At 36.0% G+C, this 23518-nt stretch overlaps 1 protein-coding gene across 15 annotated transcripts in view; it reads right to left on the bottom strand.

Moving 5' to 3' along the window:
* The window catches only part of NEK1 (NIMA related kinase 1), a 38443-nt gene that overhangs the window by 7362 nt on the left and 7563 nt on the right, over positions 1 to 23518 (bottom strand). For 3 of the 15 annotated variants that reach the window (XR_010083724.1, XM_063424280.1, XM_063424294.1), the window contains exons 7-23: positions 23441 to 23508; positions 23236 to 23322; positions 22136 to 22190; positions 20576 to 20776; positions 17370 to 17430; positions 15846 to 16003; positions 13535 to 13594; positions 13352 to 13399; positions 13188 to 13259; positions 10081 to 10262; positions 9879 to 9998; positions 6011 to 6113; positions 3010 to 3093; positions 2388 to 2471; positions 1798 to 1890; positions 668 to 763; positions 6 to 179 (exon numbers count right to left, since the gene is read on the bottom strand). Coding sequence is in view for 14 of the 15 variants with exons in the window: in XM_063424280.1 (XP_063280350.1) it covers positions 6 to 179; positions 668 to 763; positions 1798 to 1890; positions 2388 to 2471; positions 3010 to 3093; positions 6011 to 6113; positions 9879 to 9998; positions 10081 to 10262; positions 13188 to 13259; positions 13352 to 13399; positions 13535 to 13594; positions 15846 to 16003; positions 17370 to 17430; positions 20576 to 20776; positions 22136 to 22190; positions 23236 to 23322; positions 23441 to 23508 (1746 nt within the window). In the remaining variant the exon portion in view is untranslated. Of the gene's footprint in view, positions 1 to 5; positions 180 to 667; positions 764 to 1797; positions 1891 to 2387; positions 2472 to 3009; positions 3094 to 6010; positions 6114 to 9878; positions 9999 to 10080; positions 10263 to 13187; positions 13260 to 13351; positions 13400 to 13534; positions 13595 to 15845; positions 16004 to 17369; positions 17431 to 20575; positions 20777 to 21173; positions 21245 to 22135; positions 22191 to 23235; positions 23323 to 23440; positions 23509 to 23518 lie in introns of those variants that run through there. The other 12 variants (XM_063424281.1, XM_063424285.1, XM_063424284.1 and 9 more) reach the window with 12 other exon arrangements.

Below are 23518 nucleotides of genomic sequence, written 5' to 3'. Positions count from 1 at the left end.
CCTACCACACCCACTTCCTTCAAAGCAGAAGTCATGGAGATGACAGGTACACCAGGCTTCACTGGAAGTTGTGGCTTAGGAAGAGCTGCTCCAGGCTCTTGCAGTCCATTCATAGGACTATGTTCTGTAGCTTCCACATGAAAAGGCACATTAGGATTCTTTACCGCTTTTGCAATCAGCTGTATAGATTCAATTTAAAAAAATAAATCAAAAATTAACTTCAAAACTTTGCAGATTAAACACAGCATTATCAATTAGGCTCATGTAATCCTTACAAAAGGACAATAATGACACATATTCATACAAAAGACAACTACCCACTGCACGTCAGTTTGTCAGCTTCACGTCCTGCTTTTTCTAGTCATACTATTACTAGTTGGACTTGTTCCATAAGACACAAAAATGAAAGAAGATAAAATAAATTTTGGTCATTAACAGACCATTAAGAAAATAGTTGGGGTGATCCTACTGATTCTTAGGTTTGACATTTTAAAGTCTTCCTGCAAGCATACCTAAGATTAAGCTTCTAATTAGGGAATTCTGATTGATACAAGATACTCTCTACACTTTCAGAAGTACTTGTCTTGAAAAAATACAGTAGGATTTTATAAATAAAGAGATATGGCCCTACATACTTTGACAGCAGGTAACAGATTTATTTTCTTACATGTTCTTCCCAGGCTCCTTTCTCTCTTTCATACACTTCCTTTCTTTTTCGCTCCAACTGTTCCTTCAGGACTGCAGCACGAGCATTTGCTTGGGCCTACAGCAAACAAGCAAAAAAATAAAAAAAGACCAACATAAAATCATCAGCAACTTATTTAATGGAACATCTTAAGAAGGAATATTCTTGGATTACTCATCTCCCTTTCTCTCACTATTGTATAGACTGTGAAAGGAGGACTCCACTGACAAAATCACCACACAAGTACAATAACTGATCTTTTATGTTGAAATAATGGCAACTCCTCAAAATTTAATTACAGTTCTTGATTTGCACAGTTGTATTTTTAGTGTACATCGTAATCTTAAACAGAGTGATTTAAAATTAGAATCTCTACTTAAAATTAGCTTCAAAGTTAAATGCATTAATCAAAAAATATTCAAAATTCAGTTTAAATTTACCAACTTAAACACAAAAAACGTCACTTGCTGTTTCATCTCTAGTTTTCAGGTTAGGCACAAGGTTAGCTTGCTTTTACACTGTACTTTGCAGATGACGGGGCAAAAATCATAGAATAGATAAGAGCAATACTTGCTATGTATAATACAGTGAAATAGTTATTAGTATAAAACCATCACATGGAATAAAGTTCTAATCAAACACTGAATTTCTGTGAAATGCATCTGTTTTAAATGTAATTCATCACAGGGTTATATAACTCACATTCCAGTCCACACACAGCCCATGTCAACCCATTTAAGGTGTTTTGCCTTCCTTTATTTTTTAACTAAAATAAAGCTGTTGTCTAAGGTACATCTTCCTTACCCTGTCAGTCTCAAAATGCTGTTTTAGTTATACCAAATTGCCGTTAGGACTAAAGCTACCCTAGACAGAAATCTCAAAGGCTGGGAAAATCCTTGACTTGAAAGGACAGACTACACTATGTCTCAGCATGTTTTAAAACTGCCAAGATAAAGCAGTTGAACAGTTGTTTGCTCAATACATTTAACCTCCCCACTTTGTAGCGGATACATGAAAAAACTATTGATACCAAAATGGAATATAAGAAAATTCATGTGATATAAAACATATTTGACAAGAGTAACTTCCATCTCCTCCCACTCCACACTTACCTTCTGCATTTCTATCTTCTTGCATTTCAATTCTGCTTCCTCACTAGAGTCCTGCCCATCAGAACTGGTAGCTTCATTCTGCAAAGTGAAAGTCTTCAGGGAATTATCATCAGTTCATGTATTTAAAAGCTGAGTGATACAAGTGCCTACTCAGAATATTTTAATTGACTGTATGACTAACATGGGTCAGTTTCACTAAGTAACTCCTTGCCTAAATGCAATGTCTATTTGAACAGAGCTTGATCTCTGAGATCAGTAGGGGTTTTGTTTATTTGTTTGGGTTTTCAGGGAGGAATGGTTTTAACAGATGTGAAGCTTTAATAAGTCAGGAAAAAAGTAACGTGCCTTTTGTTGCAAGGAAAGCGGCCTACAATGCTGTGCTCACCTTCCATCCCTCATCACTGCTGCATGTTCTGCAGGTGAGGTACACAAGAAAGGTTTGATGCTCTAGAATTCCAGGTTTTTTTCACAATACGTGTTGTCTAAAATATATGTCTCTAGATAAAACTGCCTGGAACAAAAGTCTTCCACCAGAGGTAAAAGAATACACTCCACAATCAACTCCCATAAGTGTTTATTTTTAAACCAACCTTATCTCCACGAAGTTTTGCTCTGATCTGTTGACGTTCATTAAAGTTTTGTAGCCGGATCTGTCTCAATCTTGCCAAATATTCCTAATGCAAAGAAATGACACAAGTTTCAGCTCTATGGAAACTCTCTCCAGTATGGTTAACTTAAAATATATCAGAATCCACAAAAAAATAAAATGGGTGAACCACCCCCCAATATTATTATCACTTCACTAGCATTTACTAACCTCCAGAAAAATTCTCATGTAATGAAAATAAAGAAAATTGGAATGTATGTTTCTCAGTACTAATAATTATAACTACACTTTACCTTACTGAAAGCTAGGAAAGGTTGCATTTATCACAACAGGATTAGGATATAGTGATACCTATGTGTATCAAATTCAAGAACCTTTCTGAGACAGATTAATGTAAGCAACTATTATTTTGATTATTTTTAAAAACCAAAATAATTAAACACACCCAATCTTTAGTACATTAACAGTAAATGATTTCCTAGAAATTTAGAAAATCCTTTGATTTTGCTACACAGATGGAACCATGCAGAGAAACTGCGCACAGTCAAGGTCAAAATAGTGCTGTTTTTGTGATGAGCAAAGTGGCAAACATGCAGCAAGCATACCTCTTCCTCCTTGTTTCTGGATTTCCTTCCTCTTGCAGAAACAGACCTGCCTCCATAGGTATCTGCCATGTTTTGCAGTGTACCCTGTTTGCCATTTAATAGTATCAAACTTAAAGTGGCTGGGGCAGTAAAATTATCTGCTTTATCCAATAACTGTTCACTTATAAAAAACAAAATCCATCAAAGATCTGCAGATGTTCTGAAGTTAACCAAAAAGCCTTTTTCACTTACATGAAACATATGACAGCAGTAACTAAAAATTCTGAGTAGCCTAAGAGAGACGAGCCCTAAGAATATGGTTGCCTTCTCCCTTCAATTCTGATTTTCTCATGCTATGTTAGAAAACCTAAATTGTGATGGGTATGAGTTTTCTACATCTGGATTATATAAAAATGGTGGCACAGGGTTGGGATTTCTGCTATTGCTGAGTCAAGCCTAAAATATAAAGGGGAATCTTTGATGTTCTTAGATGAAGCTTTTTTAATAATGATGACTCAAAAATCTAATAAAGCACTTTGCATTACACATAACAAGCTGTTCTAAATGTCTAATACACATGCAGTGCATAGACTTGGTTCATGTGATCTACTCTGTGACTTGTCACCAAAAGGATTTCAACCTTTAAGAAAGTTCTCTACAGAACAGTACAAGAATCATTTAACTTCCTGTTTTCTGCTTGGATTAAAATAAAGAATATTTGAATTATTTTACTAATGATATACCACAATTTTTTTCTGAACAGGTTAAAAATTCTTTGATTTGTTAGTGCAATGTACAATAAAGACAGCAAGCACACATACATGTAATAGACCTTCTGCCTTATAAAATGCCAGGGGCTTTGGCTTTCCCAAGCTTGTGTGTAGAGAACCATGAGTAAATAAATACTCCACTGAGGTTATTGACTGAATTCAAATATTCTGGTTAAATAATCTCTCAGATTGAGAAAAATTATTAGCTCAGGAAAATAGCACATTACTGCACTTCTGTGGTTTAGTGACCAGAGGATCAGAGAATGAATTAAAGGAATCATTTTGTGGAAGAGTAGTTCCTATACATTCATAAGGGCTCCATGAATGCTGGTTTCATCTTGAGCATTAAGCCATAAAAAACAAAAAAGAATATTTTCCATATTCATCTTTTCAGAAAATATTTAGCTTTATTTTTAACTTTTTAATACATGTTCCTGAGCTTTACAAAAGCTTACTGGCACTACTGAAAGAATTTCATTCTTCTTTGTTCTAGCACTGAAGTTATTTTGGGTATTTCCATCACTGATGGCAATTCATATAACTGCTCTTAAGAAAGAAACTGGAAGCAAGATTTTTGAAAACTGATTTTCTTTTTTGTAGATTGTTAATTTTACTCATATGCCTACATTAAATTTTCAAAGACCAGGACTCCTATTTCGCAATGCCACACAGCTACAGTGAAGTAGCAAATTAGGTCAGCAGCTGTCCTAAAAACCAGATGTCTGAAAGTACCATTGACTCAACTAGTGAGTCAAGTTTAGACTGTCAATTAAAAATTAAAATTGACAGCAATTATATGTGATAGAAGCTGGGTAAATTACTGGCAGTCATCAGACAAAAGGCTGACTATTAGCTGATGATTTCTCCTTTCAGATCAACATTGTCCAAACCACAGCCTATATGAGAACAACTGCCAGCTAGTCAAATTATTGTCCTGCACAAATAGAAAGAAGCTGTTGATAACTTCTGCTTTCAGTGGCACATCCAGGAATGGATTTGGTACTCCGGCTTCAAGTTTTAAGTCTTAAACATCTGGAAGTTACTTTTTCAACTGTTCAGTGACCCCCCTGTTTTATTATGCGAACCATCTAAGAATAAAACATTTAGGCTCATTGAACACATTAGAGAAAACTGAAAAACATTAACTTGAATAGCTGGCTATCTTAAATTAACTGATCTCAAATTTATATCAATGCCAACAAAGTCAAGAACGAAATGGAAGTAGGTACTACTAACGACTTGTCCAAGAAGAGGTAGTGACAAGAATTGCTCATTTTTTCAAAATTATTTACTGGTCTTGAAGGTTTTAAAAAACAAAACCATAGTTTTAGAGAGGAAGACTCATATTTTAAAACTATATATATACTTATATATATATATACACACTAATCCAAGGATACTTCACCATCAAAGCAGTGAATCAAAGTACCTAAGAATTGCCTACTGTAAGTGAAATAATCCCTGACATTAAGAACTGGCTTTAAATCATAATCTGATTATCAGGTATAACTCAGGAGATGCTTCTGTAAAATTGGCAGTTGGTCTCATCTCACTGCTACTCCAGCACAGACAGTTCAATTTCAACAGATGACAAAAATATTGTCACTCAGTTGCATATGAATAGTACGGAGAAGCACTCAAAAAGTAAAACTCTCCATGTTATCAAAACACATAATCATTTCCAATGTATGTTTTGAACAAGCTTCCTAAAGGAATACTGAATTTAGAACGATAAGCATAAAGGAACATTTTATGACACTATCTTCTACTTAATTTCTAAAGAGTAAAGGTTTTATAAAAGTCAACATTGACAGATCTGGATGACTTTGTGATACCTTTTCAATAAGCAGAATGTGTTTTCCTAGCATGCACTACTATGTCTGATCGTTAGCTGCATCAGTTTAATCAAACTTCATTTTTGGTTCAAGCTGCTGTATAACACAAAGTTTAACCACAACTCCAAAGTACAAACAGAAAAAAATGCAAATGAATCTTCTAAAATTCACAATAGCAAGTTAGACACATGCAAACAAAGATGTTTGTTAATAAGTTTAAAGTAATGAGAAATGTACTGCCAAATTATGTTACATTTTATTAAAATTAGCAACAAAAATGCAGAAAACTTATCTCCCATTCTCATTTTTTCAACACTTAAGGAAAATATTTAGTCAGCATTTTACTTATGATGCTACTTCAAAGACTCACAAAGCATGCTGAAACAATAATACACACAGGAAGACCAGATTTCATACCATGTGTCCCTGAGCTCGAGCTTTGTTTTCCATGGCTTCTCTCTTTCGTAGCCAGAATTCTTCAACTTGCTTTGCTCTATCTGCAGCTATCCATCCTTTTTGCCTGAGTAATTTCAACACAGCAAGATGAAAGTCTGAGAAATATGACACTCTAAATATCACCACCTCCACTGTCCTCTCCCCTGCACTTATTCTAACTAGAACACAGTGGAAAAAAGTAACATTATATGAGTAAGGCATCTTCAAAAAATGCCTCTCATCAGCCAAAATACAAGTCACACTTCCACAAAATGGAGGAAAATAGGCTTAGTAAAAGAAGGAGTAAAGCTGAGAAGAACTATTAAAAAAATAAATCCACAACATTGTATTGTTGTCCTTCCAGATCCTTGTAATCAAACCAAAAATGAATGTCAAAACACAATCTTGTTTTGATTGTTTCTGGAAGTGTCTCAGCTTGTTTCATTACTGTTATAATTTGTGAAAAAGAAGACTCCTTCAAGATTTCCTTTCAGAGCTGAGCAAGAACTCAACACATGAGCCAATCAATAAAGTCAATACTGTGACAGCCTTTTAAGACTGTCCTACATTTGCAGTAAGAGCTTCTACCACTTAGGGAATTATTACAGTGCTCATATTCTCAGAGTGTTTTGGCAATTCCTTTTAGGGAATTTTGGAGATTTTTTTGTTTGTTTGTTTGTTTGTTTTCAAAGGGTCCCTGAAGGAATTTTCCTACCCTAGAATTAGCCATAACAAGGTGATTGTTTTTTGACAAGTTTCACCCCAGGTCAGGGACCTGCTTGGGAAGACAAGGCAGCTACATTTAGGTTACTATAACTGAGCATCCTGCAACTCTATGAGTACAGTCATAAGATCACAGAGGCACTAGATTCTGACAAATTTGTTAGAAGTAGACCCAGAGGAAGTTTCATACCAAAACAAAACCAAAACACTGAGAAATGGTATAAAATTCTACAAATGGTAGAATGATGAGGCCTTTCCAAAGTTCCCCGAGCCTCCTTTAACTGAGGAACATTGGGGGTTTGGCAACAGTCAGGAAGAAACTGGAATATGCTGATAGCAATTATCCATTAGGCTGAGGCAGTTAAAGAAAGAATCATTTTGCAATACAGGAAGCTCTAGTATTCATAATTAATTAGCACAGTAATTAAAATACTTGCATTTTATTATTTTGCCCCTTCACCCACCAATCAAAAAGGAAATGATTTTTTTCCACATGCTACAATTCATTAAAAGGAAGACAGAGAAAACTACTTTGATACAATAAAACAAACACTGCTCTGAAAAGGCAAGACAATCCAGGTGTTACTGGTAAAGCAACAAACACTTGCAAATCTTTGTGTACACATACATGATTCACTGAAAGATTTTTACTCTGCCTTTTAATTACATATGAACTCAACTGGTGGACAGTGAAATCTGTGCAAAGCCCAGTCGTGCAGCTGAAGTTTATCACACATCATGAACCTTACAGTGTTGGAGAAGTCTTTCCAAAAAAAACCCAAACCAGTACAATCCTGTTTGCCTCAAACCAAATTCACAGGAACATCTTATCTCAACATTTTATGAACGTTTTATGAAAATGTTTTTTCTTACTCTAAAGGTGACTCATTTTGCTAAAACATTTCAACTAGATTTCTTCTGGGCTGCACTTCTGCCTGAGACAATTTTTCAAGATTGCTGACATTGAATATACTTAGCTTTACAATAGTGGTAATACAATGAGAAGAAAGACTTCAACTTGAAGATTTCTCAGCTTCTTCAATATATGCCCTAAACTATCTTTAACAAAGTTCTTGTTATTTAAATTCTTTCTTTGAGTGAAACATCATGAACACTAGCCTTCAGCTGAAAGAATTAAGTACAGGATGGAAATAGAGCTAGGCTGGCTATGATAAAATTGCTTCTAGGTAAAATACAAATCCTTAACACATTTAAGATGCTAAGAAACAGCACCTAGCACCTCAATTTAAAGCTAACAGTAATCCAGCTTATAAAAAAACACAACTCTACCTATTTTGAAACTTCTGGACAGTGTTTTCATTGAGTGCTTCTGAATTCATGTATTTGAGAAATACTGAATTGGTTTCTCTTCCCAGTCTCCGTGTTATTTATAATTTGCAGCCCTCTGCTATAGTTGCTCTCAATTTTAATACATTTAAAACAGTTTATCCAGGTGTAGACAAATATAATCTAATATTTTCAAATGTACAAGTGAAACTGTTTCCTAATCTAGGCAAGAGTTGGAGATTGTGCACTTTGTGCAAAGCACTGAAAATAAATAGAGGAGGAAACACATTTAAATACAGCTGGCAAAAGATACCTTCCAGTACTGGGTTGTACCAGGAAGAATTTTAATTATCTCACAACAGTCCAACCTACTATAAAGGATATAAGAATATACCTTGGAGCTTTCAGAATTGTATTATCATTGTTAAGCATGATGTTATTGCTGCAAATTTTAAAATAACAAAAAACCTATAATTACAAGCACATATATTAGAACATAAAATTGAATTTAGTTTACAAGAATAAATGGTTTCTTTGGCCACTTCCTTTTTCTCACATTAATTCCATTTAGTTCTTCTTCCATGGAACAGATAATTGGCTCTGCAGAAGTTTAAATAATGGAGAGAATTTGTGCCTCTAGGAAAGTCAGTTAGTAACATTCACCGTACTGAACTCCCAGGGAAATGTTATTTTCCCATTTACTAGTCACAACTGCAAACACAGATTTTTGGGCAATATTACGAGATCTAAAGGAGAAAAAAAGAAGTTTTGAAGAAGCTATTTGAAAGAGTGAAAACATTAAAAAGAAAATCAGTACTTGCTTACAATTCTTTTAAATATAAAAATACCCTATTTACAGTAATTAGACTTAGATCTTCCAATTCACTATTTGAATACCAAATTAGAAGTTGCACACCATTATAACACTTGGCATTCAGATTTCAATGAAGAAAGCTCCTAGAAGTTTTCCACTGATCAATAAACAGGAGCCAATAATTCTGGGACCATTCTGGACGCTTTGCAATACTACAAATACTTAGGTGCAGAGAAAGCAGGAAGAATAAGATGATGGGAGAAGGAAGCAACTTGTCAGGTAACACAAAAAGTGGAACGATGAACAAAGCAAAGGAGGAGGCTTATGTTGTTATTTGCAATCACATTAAGTCAACAATTTTGTCTGAAATCTACTTTAGGTACATTTGCTTAGTAAACTCTTTTTTCCATTACTGGAAAAGCCAAGATCTTTGTGGCAACTGAGCTAGCTGAGATGCGTAATACCTTAGCCCAGGTAGCCTATGCAAAAACCATAAACCCGAGACCATGGGAGGCAGGATATGGAAATTAAGATGCTAATGGCTTCATTCCAAAATAGGTCATGTCTCTAGTTCTAGTTCTCCATTGGTTTGGGACCTTTGACATATGAAGTCATGCCCCTAGCCCCCATTCAGGATTGGATATCTGCCCCCAGATAACTGTATATATTGTTATGTTAGCCACACTCCCAGGTCTTTGGATGCTGCCTCCCAAACTGTGGGGTTGCTGCATTTGTGACTGGACCACTGTTAAAATTCTACTTTCGGGCACTCCATTGTTTCTGTCCCGTTTATTTTTGCCATGCTCCGCCTGGCCAGACCAGACCTGGAATCACAGTGCTGACTGTGATAGATGACTGTGATAGACTGGCTCTAAAAGAATTGTGGTCTGTGAGGGACTAACACACAGACAGCACAATACCAATGAACAGAAGTGATTTGGAGACATGCTCAACTACTAAATTAAACCAGACACAGAACAAGAATCTAACATGTAGGGACAGATTCACGGATTATCACAGTCCAACCTGTTTGCATTGGCTTGTTTAGACACCTCCTTCAATCTTTTCCTTTTACCAACATCAGGTAAATGGTGATGACCTGCAGGTCCCTTAGGAACTCCTGGATGTGTTGCAGGTGGAATTCCTCTGTAGATAAATATGTACAGCAACTTTCATTACTTTCATCTACAGCAGAACACATGTAACTTCTAATGGAAGGTAGCCATACCTTTCAACAGCTCCTCGGTCTTGTAGTTTTGCCCTCAATTTGGCTTCCCTCTCTTCAGCTACTCTGAAGACATTTTCCTTTTGCTGTTGCATCTGGTCAAAAATAGCATGATAGTGTTCATAGCATCCTCTGGAAGACACAGGAAAAGGCCCAACACCACCTCCACTGACATAATATGGTGCCTGGAAACCAAAAGGGGTAGGGTGGAAATCTCAAATACTGGTTTTAACAGGCTCTTCCAATTTTTACCTCTTCAGCAGAGAAATGATATTAACATATTCTGCAACAATTCTAAATTGGTGCTAGTTTTATCCCTGGCATGCCCCTATTTTAACAAATTACAAGATAGATAAATTATTTTTAATACATGAGCTGCCTGTTACACATTTTGGAAGCCACTGAAAAGAACTCCATTGAAGCATAAACAGAGATAGAGAATAGTACATGGCAAAAATCAAAGTTCCAGCAAAAAAAGTGATACAATTCCAACTGAGGTAGTAACAATTGACTTATAGCCACACACATTTTTTTCATTAAGCTGGAAACAGTTGAGCACCATTCGAAGTTTGCTGAATGGCACTAAGCGCAGATTTATCTGAGAACCCCCATTGCCAATAGTCTATAACTTGATTTCCATCACTAGACTTGAGATGCTTCTTTACTAAAGCTCACATCAGGGCAACACCTACCACAAGGTACTGCTTTATGCAAATTATCCCTGTCAGTCTGAAAGCATTAGAATTACTGCAGAATTTTCAAGTGAAAATAACGAAAAAAATAATGTTTCAAGCAGCTATGTACAGTAATAGCCAAGGATGGATGCAGAAAATGTGAAATTTGCAAAACAAGGTTAAGGTTGTCAGCACATGCATAAAAAGGTTTCCTTTACGCCTGGGGGAATCAGTCAAATAGCCCATGGTAGTAAACCTATGGAATATGTTTTAACAACAGTGTCCATCTTCCTTCCAGAGTGGTCTGAAGTATTTAATATAAATTCAAACAGGTGAGTACTGATGTGACAGGTTTAAGACTGCTGGTTTAGAAATTCTGAAGAGACTATATTTGACAATGGAATTTATCTCACGTTCTCAGTTTCAGTTGTTCAGTACCCATCAATGGCTCCCCATAATCCAGATGACAATAGTAAATCAAGGATTTATTTAGGCATTCAAACAAATATGCAGGTAGACTGTTGGTCTGAATAAAAATAACTATGCAAGACTATAGTTTCTACAAATAGAAGGAAAACTCTTACTTTAGACACTATTCAAGGTTTCACCTATCATTATTAGAGTTCAGTTTCCAAAATCTAAAGAAATAGTAGAGAATGATCATCATTCTCCACGCAAATGATACGAAGCAGGTGCTCATGAACAGACTGTCAAAGGTCCTGCTAGAACCACAAACCTCAAGTCAAACACTTGCCACCTCTTTCTCTACTTTTCCTCAGAAACAGGTGCCAGCAACCAACCCAAAATGAAAACAGGAGGACAGAGTCATGCAGTGCATGACTCTGTTGTGCCTTTGTGAGAGGCTGTATGGCTTATGTTATTGGAAAGCTTGAACAATGCTATTCAACAGCACTGTCAGGGAGTTGCTGGATATATTGCTTTCATGCTCGAGACAGGAAAAAGATAAGTAAGTCAGGAATACTATAATTGTATACGGAAACCTGAAATGATGGTTAACTAACAGCCTGCAGCATGATTTGTACTCAATTCTCCAATTTGAAGAAGACATCTCTAAGATTCTTCCACCTACCATGACATTTTACACCAGTGACACTTGGTGAAAACAGCCACACTCACTAGCCTCATCTTCCCTTGATATCTGAGAATACAGATAACAATGCAGCTGGAGCTACAATAGAACAGTTCATACGTTCACAGTAAAACTCTCTGAGTTAATCAGAAACACTGTGTTCAGGAACCCATGCAGCTCTCATCCAAATGTGAGTATGCATGCATACCATGTTGTATGGGAGCTTGTATTGGTGCCTGCCAGTGTGATCTTGAAGGAGAGGAGGACAACATAGGAGGCAAATTACATTTTTTGATTTTTTTTCATTAAATCAGCACTTTATAGTTTTTAAAGTCTAGTATGCTTAAGTTTGCATTTATATTTAAGCTTTACTTATATGATGTATGGCACACATCCAGAGATGGTATCTATTTTGAAATGAAATATTTAATAAGCAGCTACTGAAACCTGGTTGGTGTTTGTGTATTCCTCGTTTTTGTACAAGGAATAGCAATAAAATCTCTATCCATTTTGACTTTATTGCTCAGTCAAAGCTTGCTTACCAAAACCCTACTAAGCATGTTTATGCCCAGTATTTTCATATGACTCACTACCACCACAACAAATCCCTGTGTTTCAATCCACTTTTTATTTTCAGATAGATTTACACCACAGCACTGCACTAGCTTTGTCTGATGAAAGTACCCAGACCCTCATATTCAACTAACTTGATAAGACTACTTTCCAGGACAGTTATGTTTCCATGAAACTATGACACATACAAATAGGGAAGAAGAAACTGTCATAGGAACCAGATTAAATTATGCACAAAGTGAATGGCTAAACAGCACACTGCATTAAAAAAAGAATTAGATTTACTCAGAATTTTTTAACCCCCTCCTGAACATCTTATTGATATATAGAAAAACTTAAGTTGCTAAATAACAAGGAATGTTTAGAAGCAAGTGTTTAATACTGGGAATGAGGTCCATTGCTATAATATGAAAACCTGTGAACAAAAAAATTCAAGAAAAAACTTGAATGTGAAAGAAGCTGTTCATGCATAGTCAGCACAGGAAAAGCAGCAAAAGCAGGCGTGGAAATAAGAAAGTGGTGCATGAAAACCATTACTGGCAGAAAGAGAAGAGATTCAGAAATTCAGGAAACATTAAAAATGAAAATTGCACATAATCTCCAAAAGGCCAGGGAGAAGCCATTACAGTCTATCTCAAATTATCCACAGGTTAATAATGGACAGCCCCAAGAGTTGACCTCCAACAGCAGATCTTTCTGAAAAGAGAAGACCATTTCATATAATCAAAGGTGGGGGCAACAGACTGCACCACATTTCTGCATCTGCTGCCAACCTTAACACCACTTCCTCCTGAACCAAGCACATTCCTCCATCCTTGTTCCCTGGCTCTGTTTATTCGTTCCATCTGAAGGAGAAAACAATACAGGAAAACAAAATTCAAGGAACCACTAAGTAAAATTTGAACTTCACTCTTAACACATTTTAAACATATTTTACCCTTTCTTTTTCCAATCTTCTCATTTCATCTGCCTTCGGTAAACTCATCTGCAATGTGTAAGGATTAAAGATGTTAAGGAACTGGGAAATCAAACTATTGCATATTCTTACACACCACACCACAAGGTATTTCATTAAAATTACTATGGGGGAATAAAGAAAAATCTGAAGACTCTTGTCTACCTGCTCTCTCTGGCGTTTTTCTTTTTCAGGCAATTCTAACCTTTTCTTTTTTGAAGGTTCCTGAAAATTAAGCATATAATTTGGTATTTATTACTAAGCCATTACTCTGTCAAGTCTCTCAAGATGGGTTATTGATCCAATTGCTGGTATATGTCCATGAAAATTAAAAAAAGAAATCACTGCTGTATGTTTAGAAAAAAAGATGAGGAGGAAAGGTTTGAAGGTTGTATTCTGTCATTTGTGCTATGGACTTGACTTTTGCTCAGTTTGAAAACAGATGATTTCATGATACCTCAAATATTTTCCTCCTTTTTTCTACTGGAATAATTTTCATCAATGAGATTGGAAATGCCTGCATAAAAGGTGAAACTTCAAATTAGACAGCACGACGTCAAAATGAGAGAAAAATTCTATCAGAAATCATATTCTTTAAGTCACAACTGAGTGTGCACTAAATGGGGTTTAAAACACTTGATTATTCAGGAGGTTTGAAGTGAAAAGCACTGCTAGTATCTAGGGGTTCTTGTTCATCCTGTACTAAAAGTTCTCCAAAAGCTGAATGCAGTGATTTTGAAATCTGCTTTGTCTTAATTTTTTCTTCTCTGGTGGTATCACACTTCATTACAATCTTTTCTTTATAGAAACTCTTGAGAGGGCCTAGATATTAGGATTCTCTTATTTGGAGAAAAGATTTGGTAGGTTTCCTAGGGCTCTTTTGCTTGGTACTTCGCTTGGTTCCAACTCTAACTAAGGTTCTTGTTACCTATGACAACACAGTCACCACTGAATAACTACTAAAGAAGCAGCTAAAGTTAATAAAATGTGCTGTTTACTCTAATCTTCTCCGAAAAGTCATCATTACTTTTGAAGTTTTTTTTTTTACCATACTGGAACACACAGAGCTTCACAGTTTTTCCTTTTGACAACATGCAATCCTGTCAAATGAGTACTTAAAAATCAAGTATTGCAGAAGTTGGAAACCTTTAGAGATATGTAGTAACATAAAGTTAATGTAATATTACTAAATAAAGGAGATGATTGTTACATCCTCCTCTGAAAAGCCAGCTAAGAGCTGCAAGCTCAGACTCAGAGAAGAACATTCATATTAAGTTGTAGCCATTGTTTCTATCCTGCATCTTATCACCAGGGACAGTTCACAAAAAGACTGTCTTAAAACAGCAGCATTACTGACTCCTTCCATGTGGGAAGAGGATATCTCCTCAGTCTCTCCCCTGCCACATTAAGTCTTGGGGTAAGTTGGATCAGTGTTGGCTGGTGAAATCCATGACAAAGACCAATAGATGGCTTTGCAACCAAGCCTTAAACCACATAAACCTTGTGATTTCATAAGGACACAGAAGAAGTCTGCACTCTCCCTTCTTGCTTTTTCAAACTGTGTTTCACAAGCCAAGAAGGCTTGTGTGATCAATGAGCTTTCCTCTAAACCTCTGATAACTGCTGAACTTCACGGATAATCTGTATCTCAAGGATAATTTTCTATCCACCTACAACTTTGACAGATGGATAAAGGCCTTATTATTACATTCTCTGAAGTGTCATGGGAGAACGAAAAAAAAACCCCAAAACAAACCCCACAACAACAACAACTATGTTACTTATTCACAAGAAAATCTGAACTAGTTCTCTTGCTGAAGCAGCAGTCTCTTGGTTGCTAGCTGTTTGGCACGTGCATCTAGCTCAAAACTAGCTGTAGCAAAAACAACTCCTGACTATGCAGTAATTAATAAAATAGAGAGAGAATAAAAGTTTTATGTAATAGGGAATACAGAGAAGACAACAGCAAGAAAGACCAGAAGTACTCTATGATGGTATACAGAAAACTTTCATTAGCTCATGGAATTAAATCTGGGAAACTCCTCTTTCAATTACAGTTTCTCTGGCTGACAATACCCTGTAAAATGGCTAGAAAAAGCTTGCATATTTTGAAACTTTGAAATTATTTTGGAACAAAGAAAAAAGATGCAAAGGTTCCTATCCAGTGTCAATGATCTTGGTATATCTGACAGGCTTCCAATATTTCTAAGAGTTGTTAACACCAACAAAGCAAATGAAAACACACAAATGTAATTTAGCCTTGGAATTAAAACCCAAGCCTAAAGTAAGAGTTCACAAAAATTATACTAAAACCAACTAAACAAGCAATCAATAATGAAGCAAGTCAAGCATTTAAACTACTATCTCTGCAGGTGCATGAGGCATGTCCACATACCACAACATTTTGAAAAGGAAGGCATAGTGTTTAAATAAGGTATGAACAAAACAGCTCAATTTAACTAACTTAACTTCTTACCTGTCTAATTTTAGTCAATGGCTTCTTCTCATTAGGGTTTTTAGGTGCACCACAAGACTTCCTGATAGTTAAAGGTACTCCGTATTTTGCAGCAGGTTTGGTAATTTTCTGAGCTGGTGCAACTGAAGTCAGTGTTTGTTCTTGAACTGGTCTTTTAGCTGAAGAGAAAAAAAAGCCACCATAAAAAAACCCTGGGTTTGAGCTACTCAGGCTGGCCAGTGTATCATATTCTCCTTTCCCAAAGTCTTAGAGCAGCAAAATTGGAAAAAGACGGGTGAACTGTGTGTCAGAGATTGAAGTCGTGTCTAAGACCCTGCCATATTTGGTCTGCTCTTGTGCGTATTGACAAGACAATGAAGAAAAACTTGACTGAATAACTGGTAAGAACTTTGGTGGGAACTTAACCTGTGAAAGAGGAACAAGGCACAACGGAGCTGTTGTTAGCACGGAGGTGGGATCACTTGCTGCTGTGACCTCATCTCACGTGCCGGCGAGATGTGAAATGATGTCGTAACCGGAAAAATTTCACTCCTGAGAAGCCGTGAGATGTGGTTCTGGGGTGGAGGGGCGACAAGGACAGGATGAACGCTGTGTAGATCCAGGAGATGCCCTGAAGGTGCACTGCCTGCCTGCCCCTCCTGCATGAGCACCACGCTCTCCATGTCCTTCTCCTGCCCAGCAGCTTTGCAGGAACCAGGGGTCAGTATGTATTTTTTGCTACTGCTAGTAATAAAAGTAAATTTGCTTTGCAGTCACAGTTGGGTTTCAGTTTTTTTGTGCATGGGCATCCTCCTGAACCTGTAACAAACTGCTAACATTTCATTCACATAAGCTGACATATTAGTTTGTCTAAGTTTGATGTTTGATAAGATATACACCAATATTTTGGGTTTGATTCTGGGTTAGCAGGGCTCTCTTATCACAGAACAGGAGGACAGAAACACTATCAAAAGATAGCAAAGCCCTTGCCAGAGCAACAAATAACAACAGGGAAATAAAATAATTAGGAAGGAAATCTAGGGAGAAAAAAAAAAGGCAAACTAATGCAGTAAATTAATTAATTTACTTTGTTACCACTAGCAGAAATTTTATTGAATTAGACTGAAGCCAGGGCTTTATTTTGGAATCTCTAATAAAACCTCCCACTTTTTTTTTTTAGGAAATCATACTTCTCATTAGCCATTTGTCATTACTAAGGGATAAAAATAACTCATACAATCATAGCATATGAATTAGTTCCATTATTTGCAGTCTACACTGTCTCCTTAAATTTTGGAAGTGTAGCATACTGCAAAAGGAAAAAGTACACTTAATATATATTACATAGCTTGTACTTCCATTTATTTGTACCCAACATATGTCCAGCTCCCTAGGGGAGGGGAGGAAATTGCTTGTTCTCTCTTTTTTCCTGATAATTCCAACAGGTATGAAAACACATAAAAAAAAACCCTCTAGTAAAAGAACAAAGCTACATACATGACCTTGACAGACCTGAAAGCTAAAGCAGTGTAGACACTAACTTACCTGGTGAAGCATGTGGTCCAAACTTGTGGAAAATTTTGTGACTGAATTCTTCTGCAATAAGCTAAACAAGTTGAAGAGTTAGTCAATAGTACCTGTGACCAAAGCTAGGAACAACTAATTTTCAGACAAGTGTGCCATTAGCAGTAAGCATCTAACTAAGAACATTTACTATAAATTACATTTAAATGAATACTCAACTTTACACATTGAATCTAGTATTACTAACACCAATATGGAGCTGGAGTATTTTCAAACATTTTTGGCATAATTACTCAAGTAATTTTAAAAAGCAATTTAATCTGACTTCTGGGTGGCACATGTTATTTATGAACTAAGAATCTAGAAGAAAATTAAAGTGAGCATCAACACAATTTTTATGCATAATTCATTTTGGAATTCTGAGTAGCTGCCAAAGTTCACCTGAATTTCTCATACAGCTTCTGTCAAAAAAATAGTTCTTTAAAAATGTTTGCAGTTTTAAAGTGTTGCTATCCTTTTTAAGATGGGAAGATGACCACATATGTAGATATCTGGAAAAACATATATGGTGTGCTGTCAGGCATATCAAATTAGCATAATAAAATATTGAAAGCAGTCTTACTGGGGTGAAAAATTTGAGACTAGACAAAGAATATTCAAATATTAATAGGCCATCATCTTAAATACTGTAGGTAGTTCTGAACCAAACACCTCCAAACCTATATAGTAGAAATGAAAAATATTCAAGGAAGAGCAGCAAGGATAAATGAAAAGTGTTAGTTCAGGAATAGTCTTTACATAATGTTGAACTACCCAGATCCCTTTGATTTGTACCAGTCAATACAGTGTACCAGTCAGTTACAATGGATGCTGAGGAATTAAACCTGAAAAAATAAAACAAGAACCAAAGTGCAGAACTTAGGACTCTGCACATGATGGCAGAGCAAATTTTTAATCTGTAGAGTATGGTATCAAAGATTCTGTAAGCCAGAAGTCAGTTTCCTACAGTTTCGTATTAATGGTATTTCAGTGATCTTGAAGCTTTTATTTGAGTGGTAAGATATAAGAACTGAAGTGTATTTCCCTGGTAACACCTTTACTGACAGAAAAGAAACCTGACTCTTCAGTATCTCTCAAAGACCCCCCTCTCCTTTTTAAAAATTGATGCTAATTTAGATTTGCTCTTCAATGCAACCTAGTAACTAGGAAGCTTAAGAAAGAATTTACATAAAACTGAAAGACTGATTTCCTAACATTTAAGAATACGATGTCAATAACACTTGCAACATCCTGAAGATCTCAACTATGAAATAATTTTTAAGCTTAGACTAGGGAAAACAGAGAACAGCACTAGCCATGGATGACACTGAAAAAAATAAGTGTTACAGCTGTGTCACAGAATGACCATCTCCTGCTGAACATGAATGTATCACACTGATACATTTAGTAAAAGGTGCTCTCTGTGTGGGTTCTTTTTTTTTTGTTGCTGTTTTAAATATTAGATAACACCTCTAAGTCAAACACAGCAGTGGTACAGTTGGAAAAATTGTGCCTAAGTATTCATACTCAATCTAGGATAAATTAGTATCATCATCTGGTGACAGAGACAGCCTATTACTAATTATACTTTGACTGACTAACTCCAAATAAAAATTTCATATCCATTCTAGATACTGAAAATAAAATCAAACTATTACTGTTGCAAATGTTAGAACAAACATATCTGTAAAGACTTCTGAATTTTACCTTTCTTTAGGACTTCAGTCTGAAGTAACTTGAAAGTCTATTTCAACACAATAGAAATTCCAATTATATATGGACTTTTCATGGCATTTCTTTAGTTGTGAGTTAGAATCCATTAGAATTATTTATACTGCACTTCCTCCATGCCCTTTCTCTTCTGTATTTATTTACTTCATATCAGTACTATTATTCACTTGTTAATCTTCATCTCTTTTGACTAGATTCATATTAAAAGGACATTATTAGATATCAAATGATATAAACAGACTTTAAACAGAATAGGAAGAAACTGTTTTGAGGGTATATACACATTGTGAAAAACGTGAGATGATTAATTCATGTTCTTATGGTAAATTGGAAAATTATAAAGCTGTATAAATTTATATCAGGTAAAAGTCTATGTTTCAGGAGGTTTCTGCAGCAGATGGTGAAACTGACCACCCTGAAAATCAGGCGTCTCCATTCAGAAGGGAACAAAAGACTTTGCAGCCTTCTCAAGTATTGGGAGGGGACCTGTTGAGATGAGCCGGTATCAGCAACTCACACCTCTACGGCTCAGAGCAGGGACTCTCACCGATCAAATGCTACGTGCCAACAGGATCATCACACTTCTACGACAGTTAAATTACTCAAAGCAAGGACTAACTCTGGACATTAGCATTTGAATGTGCCAGGGGACCCTTTCGGGATTTAGTATAAACAAAGTTAATGGCCGGTGCTTAGTGAAACAATGGGAGAAAGGTTGCCGAGGGGGAAGTTAAGGGTATTTAAGTTAAGCTTTTAGATGGGCAAAGCGTGAACCCAGCTAGAGACACCGACTGCCAGGTCCTGTGTCTCTGGGGTCACCCTTGGCTCAACTTTTCCCGGGAGAAATTCTGTCAAGTAAGTGTCGCTGTTTGTGGGGTTTCGTATTGTTTTGTTTTTATTACTTAAAATTGTTATAATTTGATTTCAAATTTGTGATTTGAATTTTAATAAACCAAATTATTGAATTTGGCAATAAATTTGTCCTGGCATTTATAACACACATGATACATTTAAACCTCAAGAAATTTAAAGATTATTTTACTTAGTATTATTTTCCAGAAGAGGCTCTTAGGCCATTCCAAATTACAAACAAAAAATGGATTGAAGAAATTCTATACAGCAACAACGCTGAAATAATTGACAGCAGCAATTTATGAAAAGATGCATATCTAAATAAATCATTTCAGTACTGATTCCTCATGATACAGAAAACACACAAAACAATGCACTTCAGAAAACGTCACTTTAGATTTACTTATGGAAATTAATAAACACTTAATAATTTCAGACTTTTCTTTACAGTTCATGGCACAACTATTTTTTCCTCAACGACTCTGTCTATAAGAGCTCTAGGGAATACCATTACTCCAGTTTTCCATGTAAAATATTAACATTAGAATAAAAAAAAGGTAAGTCCTATGTTTTTAGCAAAGTTAGAATTAAAACTAACTCCATACCTCTGGTGTGAGAAATTTTTCAACCCGTTTGGCTATAAAGTTTTTCTCCAATATGGAGTTCACTGATGGTCTATTCCTAGGATTCCTTTTAAATAGCTGTGACAGCAGATTACGTAGATCATAGGAGTAATGCATAGAAACAGGAGGAAAAGGTCCAGAGATTATCTTCAGGACCAAGTTCTTCATGTTACCGGCTTCAAACTGTATCACACAAGGAAGAAAACAGTTACTCTTATCGCCTGCCCACACGCAAGGCTGCACATACAGATGATGAGGAAACCAAACAAGTGCACTTTCCTTTGCCTCAACATACACATTTTCAAGGTCAACACCAGCAGTTCAAAATATTCTGTTGCCAAGTATTCAAATTAAAATTCCAATTAAAAATATATCACAATACACGTATTTCATACTATGGAGACATAAATGGTGCTAACAAGTAATTATTTCCCTCCAGATCGAGACTGACAATGATATATAACTAAGAAAAAAAATTATCTGCTTGATCTCTTCCAAAGGCTTTGAATCACAACACGCCTTCTGCCTTTTTTAGCAATCCCCCATTTCAAATCACAGAAGGTTAAGTATTCACACTCACTCAGGGTGAAATCCAAGGGAATGCTCAGACTTCAGTTTAAGTTCAGGTAGCAGAGGGCACTACTTGAATTCCTTTGTACAATAAAAAGAAAACAACACATCTCACCCATCTTACATAAAACACACTGTTGACATCAACTCTCAGAAATTAAACATTGTCAGCAGTGTTGCCACAAAAAAGACCAAGCAAGAAGAAATTACAAAAGCTCGAAATGAAATTAAATCCTTATCCCTTGAAAATCTTTCTTTCCGTTTTCACGTTGTTATATTTTTAATAAAAATAGCTAAGAAGCTCCAAACAAAACAAAATCCACAAAAAAACCCAAAATAGGACAGAAAAAATCCCAAACATTTTCTTCCCTTTCTAACTGAAAAACGGATGATAAAGACGATCTTCAAACTACACACACACAGATAGAAGAAAAAATTGGATAAAGGCAACTCTTCCACCTTGGGAGTTTTTTCTAAGCACTACTTCTGTTCTAAACAGAAATACATTAATCCAGCTGCAAAAAAGCAGAATCCAAATTCAGACTTTCAGTGAAGCTTTCAATGAATTCAAGTTTTTTTAGGAATAAAACCCAACCCAAATCAACCAACCAAAAACCCAAAACCACCAAACAATAACAAGACAATAAAAACAACAAAAACCCAAAACCAACCAAAAAAACCACCATAAATGCTCCCCACTAGTCCTAGTATCCTTTATTACAACACCTAACCATTTTTTCAGCTAATACAATCCATTAAAAGCAAAAGTGCCAAATATCTGAGAGACTGGCATGAAACGAAATACCAATGAAAAATGTTGGTTGGCACAGGAAGTGGAGATGAAAATGCTGAAGGTAATTTTCAAGCAGTTAACAATAAAGCGTTTCATCAACTAAAATATATCTGCATAACATCAGAAATAAATTGTTTGTAATCAATATTATTTTATAGATACACAAAGTTTCTACTCACCGCATATTTAAGTGTGCACATTTCATAGAGAACACAACCAAGGGCCCAGATATCACTAAATCAAAGAGAACACATGACTTTAAAACTTAGTTCTAGGTTAACATTGCCAAGTAACTTCTATCTCTGAAGAGGAAAAGGGTGGGTTTTTGAGGGGGTACAAGCTCCCCTCTATGGCCTTCTTTGACCCTGCAAAACTCCAAGGAAACAAAAACCCCAAAACCAATTCATCAACCAAAATAAGGCCACCCTGAAAATCAGATGATGCTAGTTTGGCTTCCGATTTAGAACCATCTCAGCCACAGAAATTAGACAAAATATTGACAAAGGCTTCTTTTGTTTAAATATATACATTTGCCTGAGGTCTTTGAATTAGACAAAATCCAAAAATACCTCATCACCTAATTCAGCAAATACAATTCTCAAAGTAAATTTATTCTGTTTAGCAGTGGCTGAACTTACCCTCACTCATTACAGGATTTAGTTAGAACACTATTGGATAACAATCCTCATGTAGAAGAAATTAAGGGGAAGGAATTCTAACATTTTTAATCTCTTAAGAAATCCACTGAAATGAGTATAAGGCACTCACGGCAATGAATGCAACAGCTTGGTGCAGTGGAAGGGTAACTTACTAACAGATGCTTAATTACACTGGGGGCACTGTTACCAGGGACAGACTGCTGCCAGGGCAGCAAAGGTGTAAACCAGATGTCTGTAAGACTTCGTTATCTGGAGGAAGCTGAGCCACCCATCTATGCACACCATGTGCTCAGATAATTGAATTGCTGTGTTTCATCCTTAACAGAGTTTCACATTGGTACTGCATAAATGAAGGCAGTACAACCACTGTGCAGACAGGCAAAAGTAAAGCCTTAATTAAGAACACAACTAGATCTAGAACTTGGAGCATTAAGCTAAGTCATCTCTCCATGATATTGCTTTCTACTGCAGACCTACTAAGGTACCACCTTCACAGTGAAGCTCAGTACCTACCTGGGTAAGAGATAAACTTACCATCATTAGATTAGAACAGCTTTAGATTCCTAAAAGAATTCATTTTCTTTTTACCAAAAAATGTTAAATAAAATCCTTATTAGTACCTTTTATTGTTGTAAGGCTTGTTCTGACATATTTCAGGTGACAAATAGTACGGTGTTCCTATGCAAGTGCGTGCCAACTCTGCAGTACTAAGACAAAAATAAGGATGGATGTTAACTGGCTAACTCATATGAAGTGCACAAATTGTGTTTTCCTTGATCAAAGCAAATTAAATTAAGTCAGAAGAAAGAATCAAAAAGGAGTTACCTGTTCAGAACTCTGGCGATTCCAAAATCTCCCAGCTGTATTGTTCCATCTTTAGTTAAAAATATATTCTTGACATAG

This window comes from Prinia subflava (genome assembly GCF_021018805.1).
Source record: "Prinia subflava isolate CZ2003 ecotype Zambia chromosome W unlocalized genomic scaffold, Cam_Psub_1.2 scaffold_2cwr_NEW, whole genome shotgun sequence".
Taxonomy (NCBI): Eukaryota; Metazoa; Chordata; class Aves; order Passeriformes; family Cisticolidae; genus Prinia; species Prinia subflava.
This window is presented reverse-complemented; position numbering and strand designations above follow the sequence as displayed.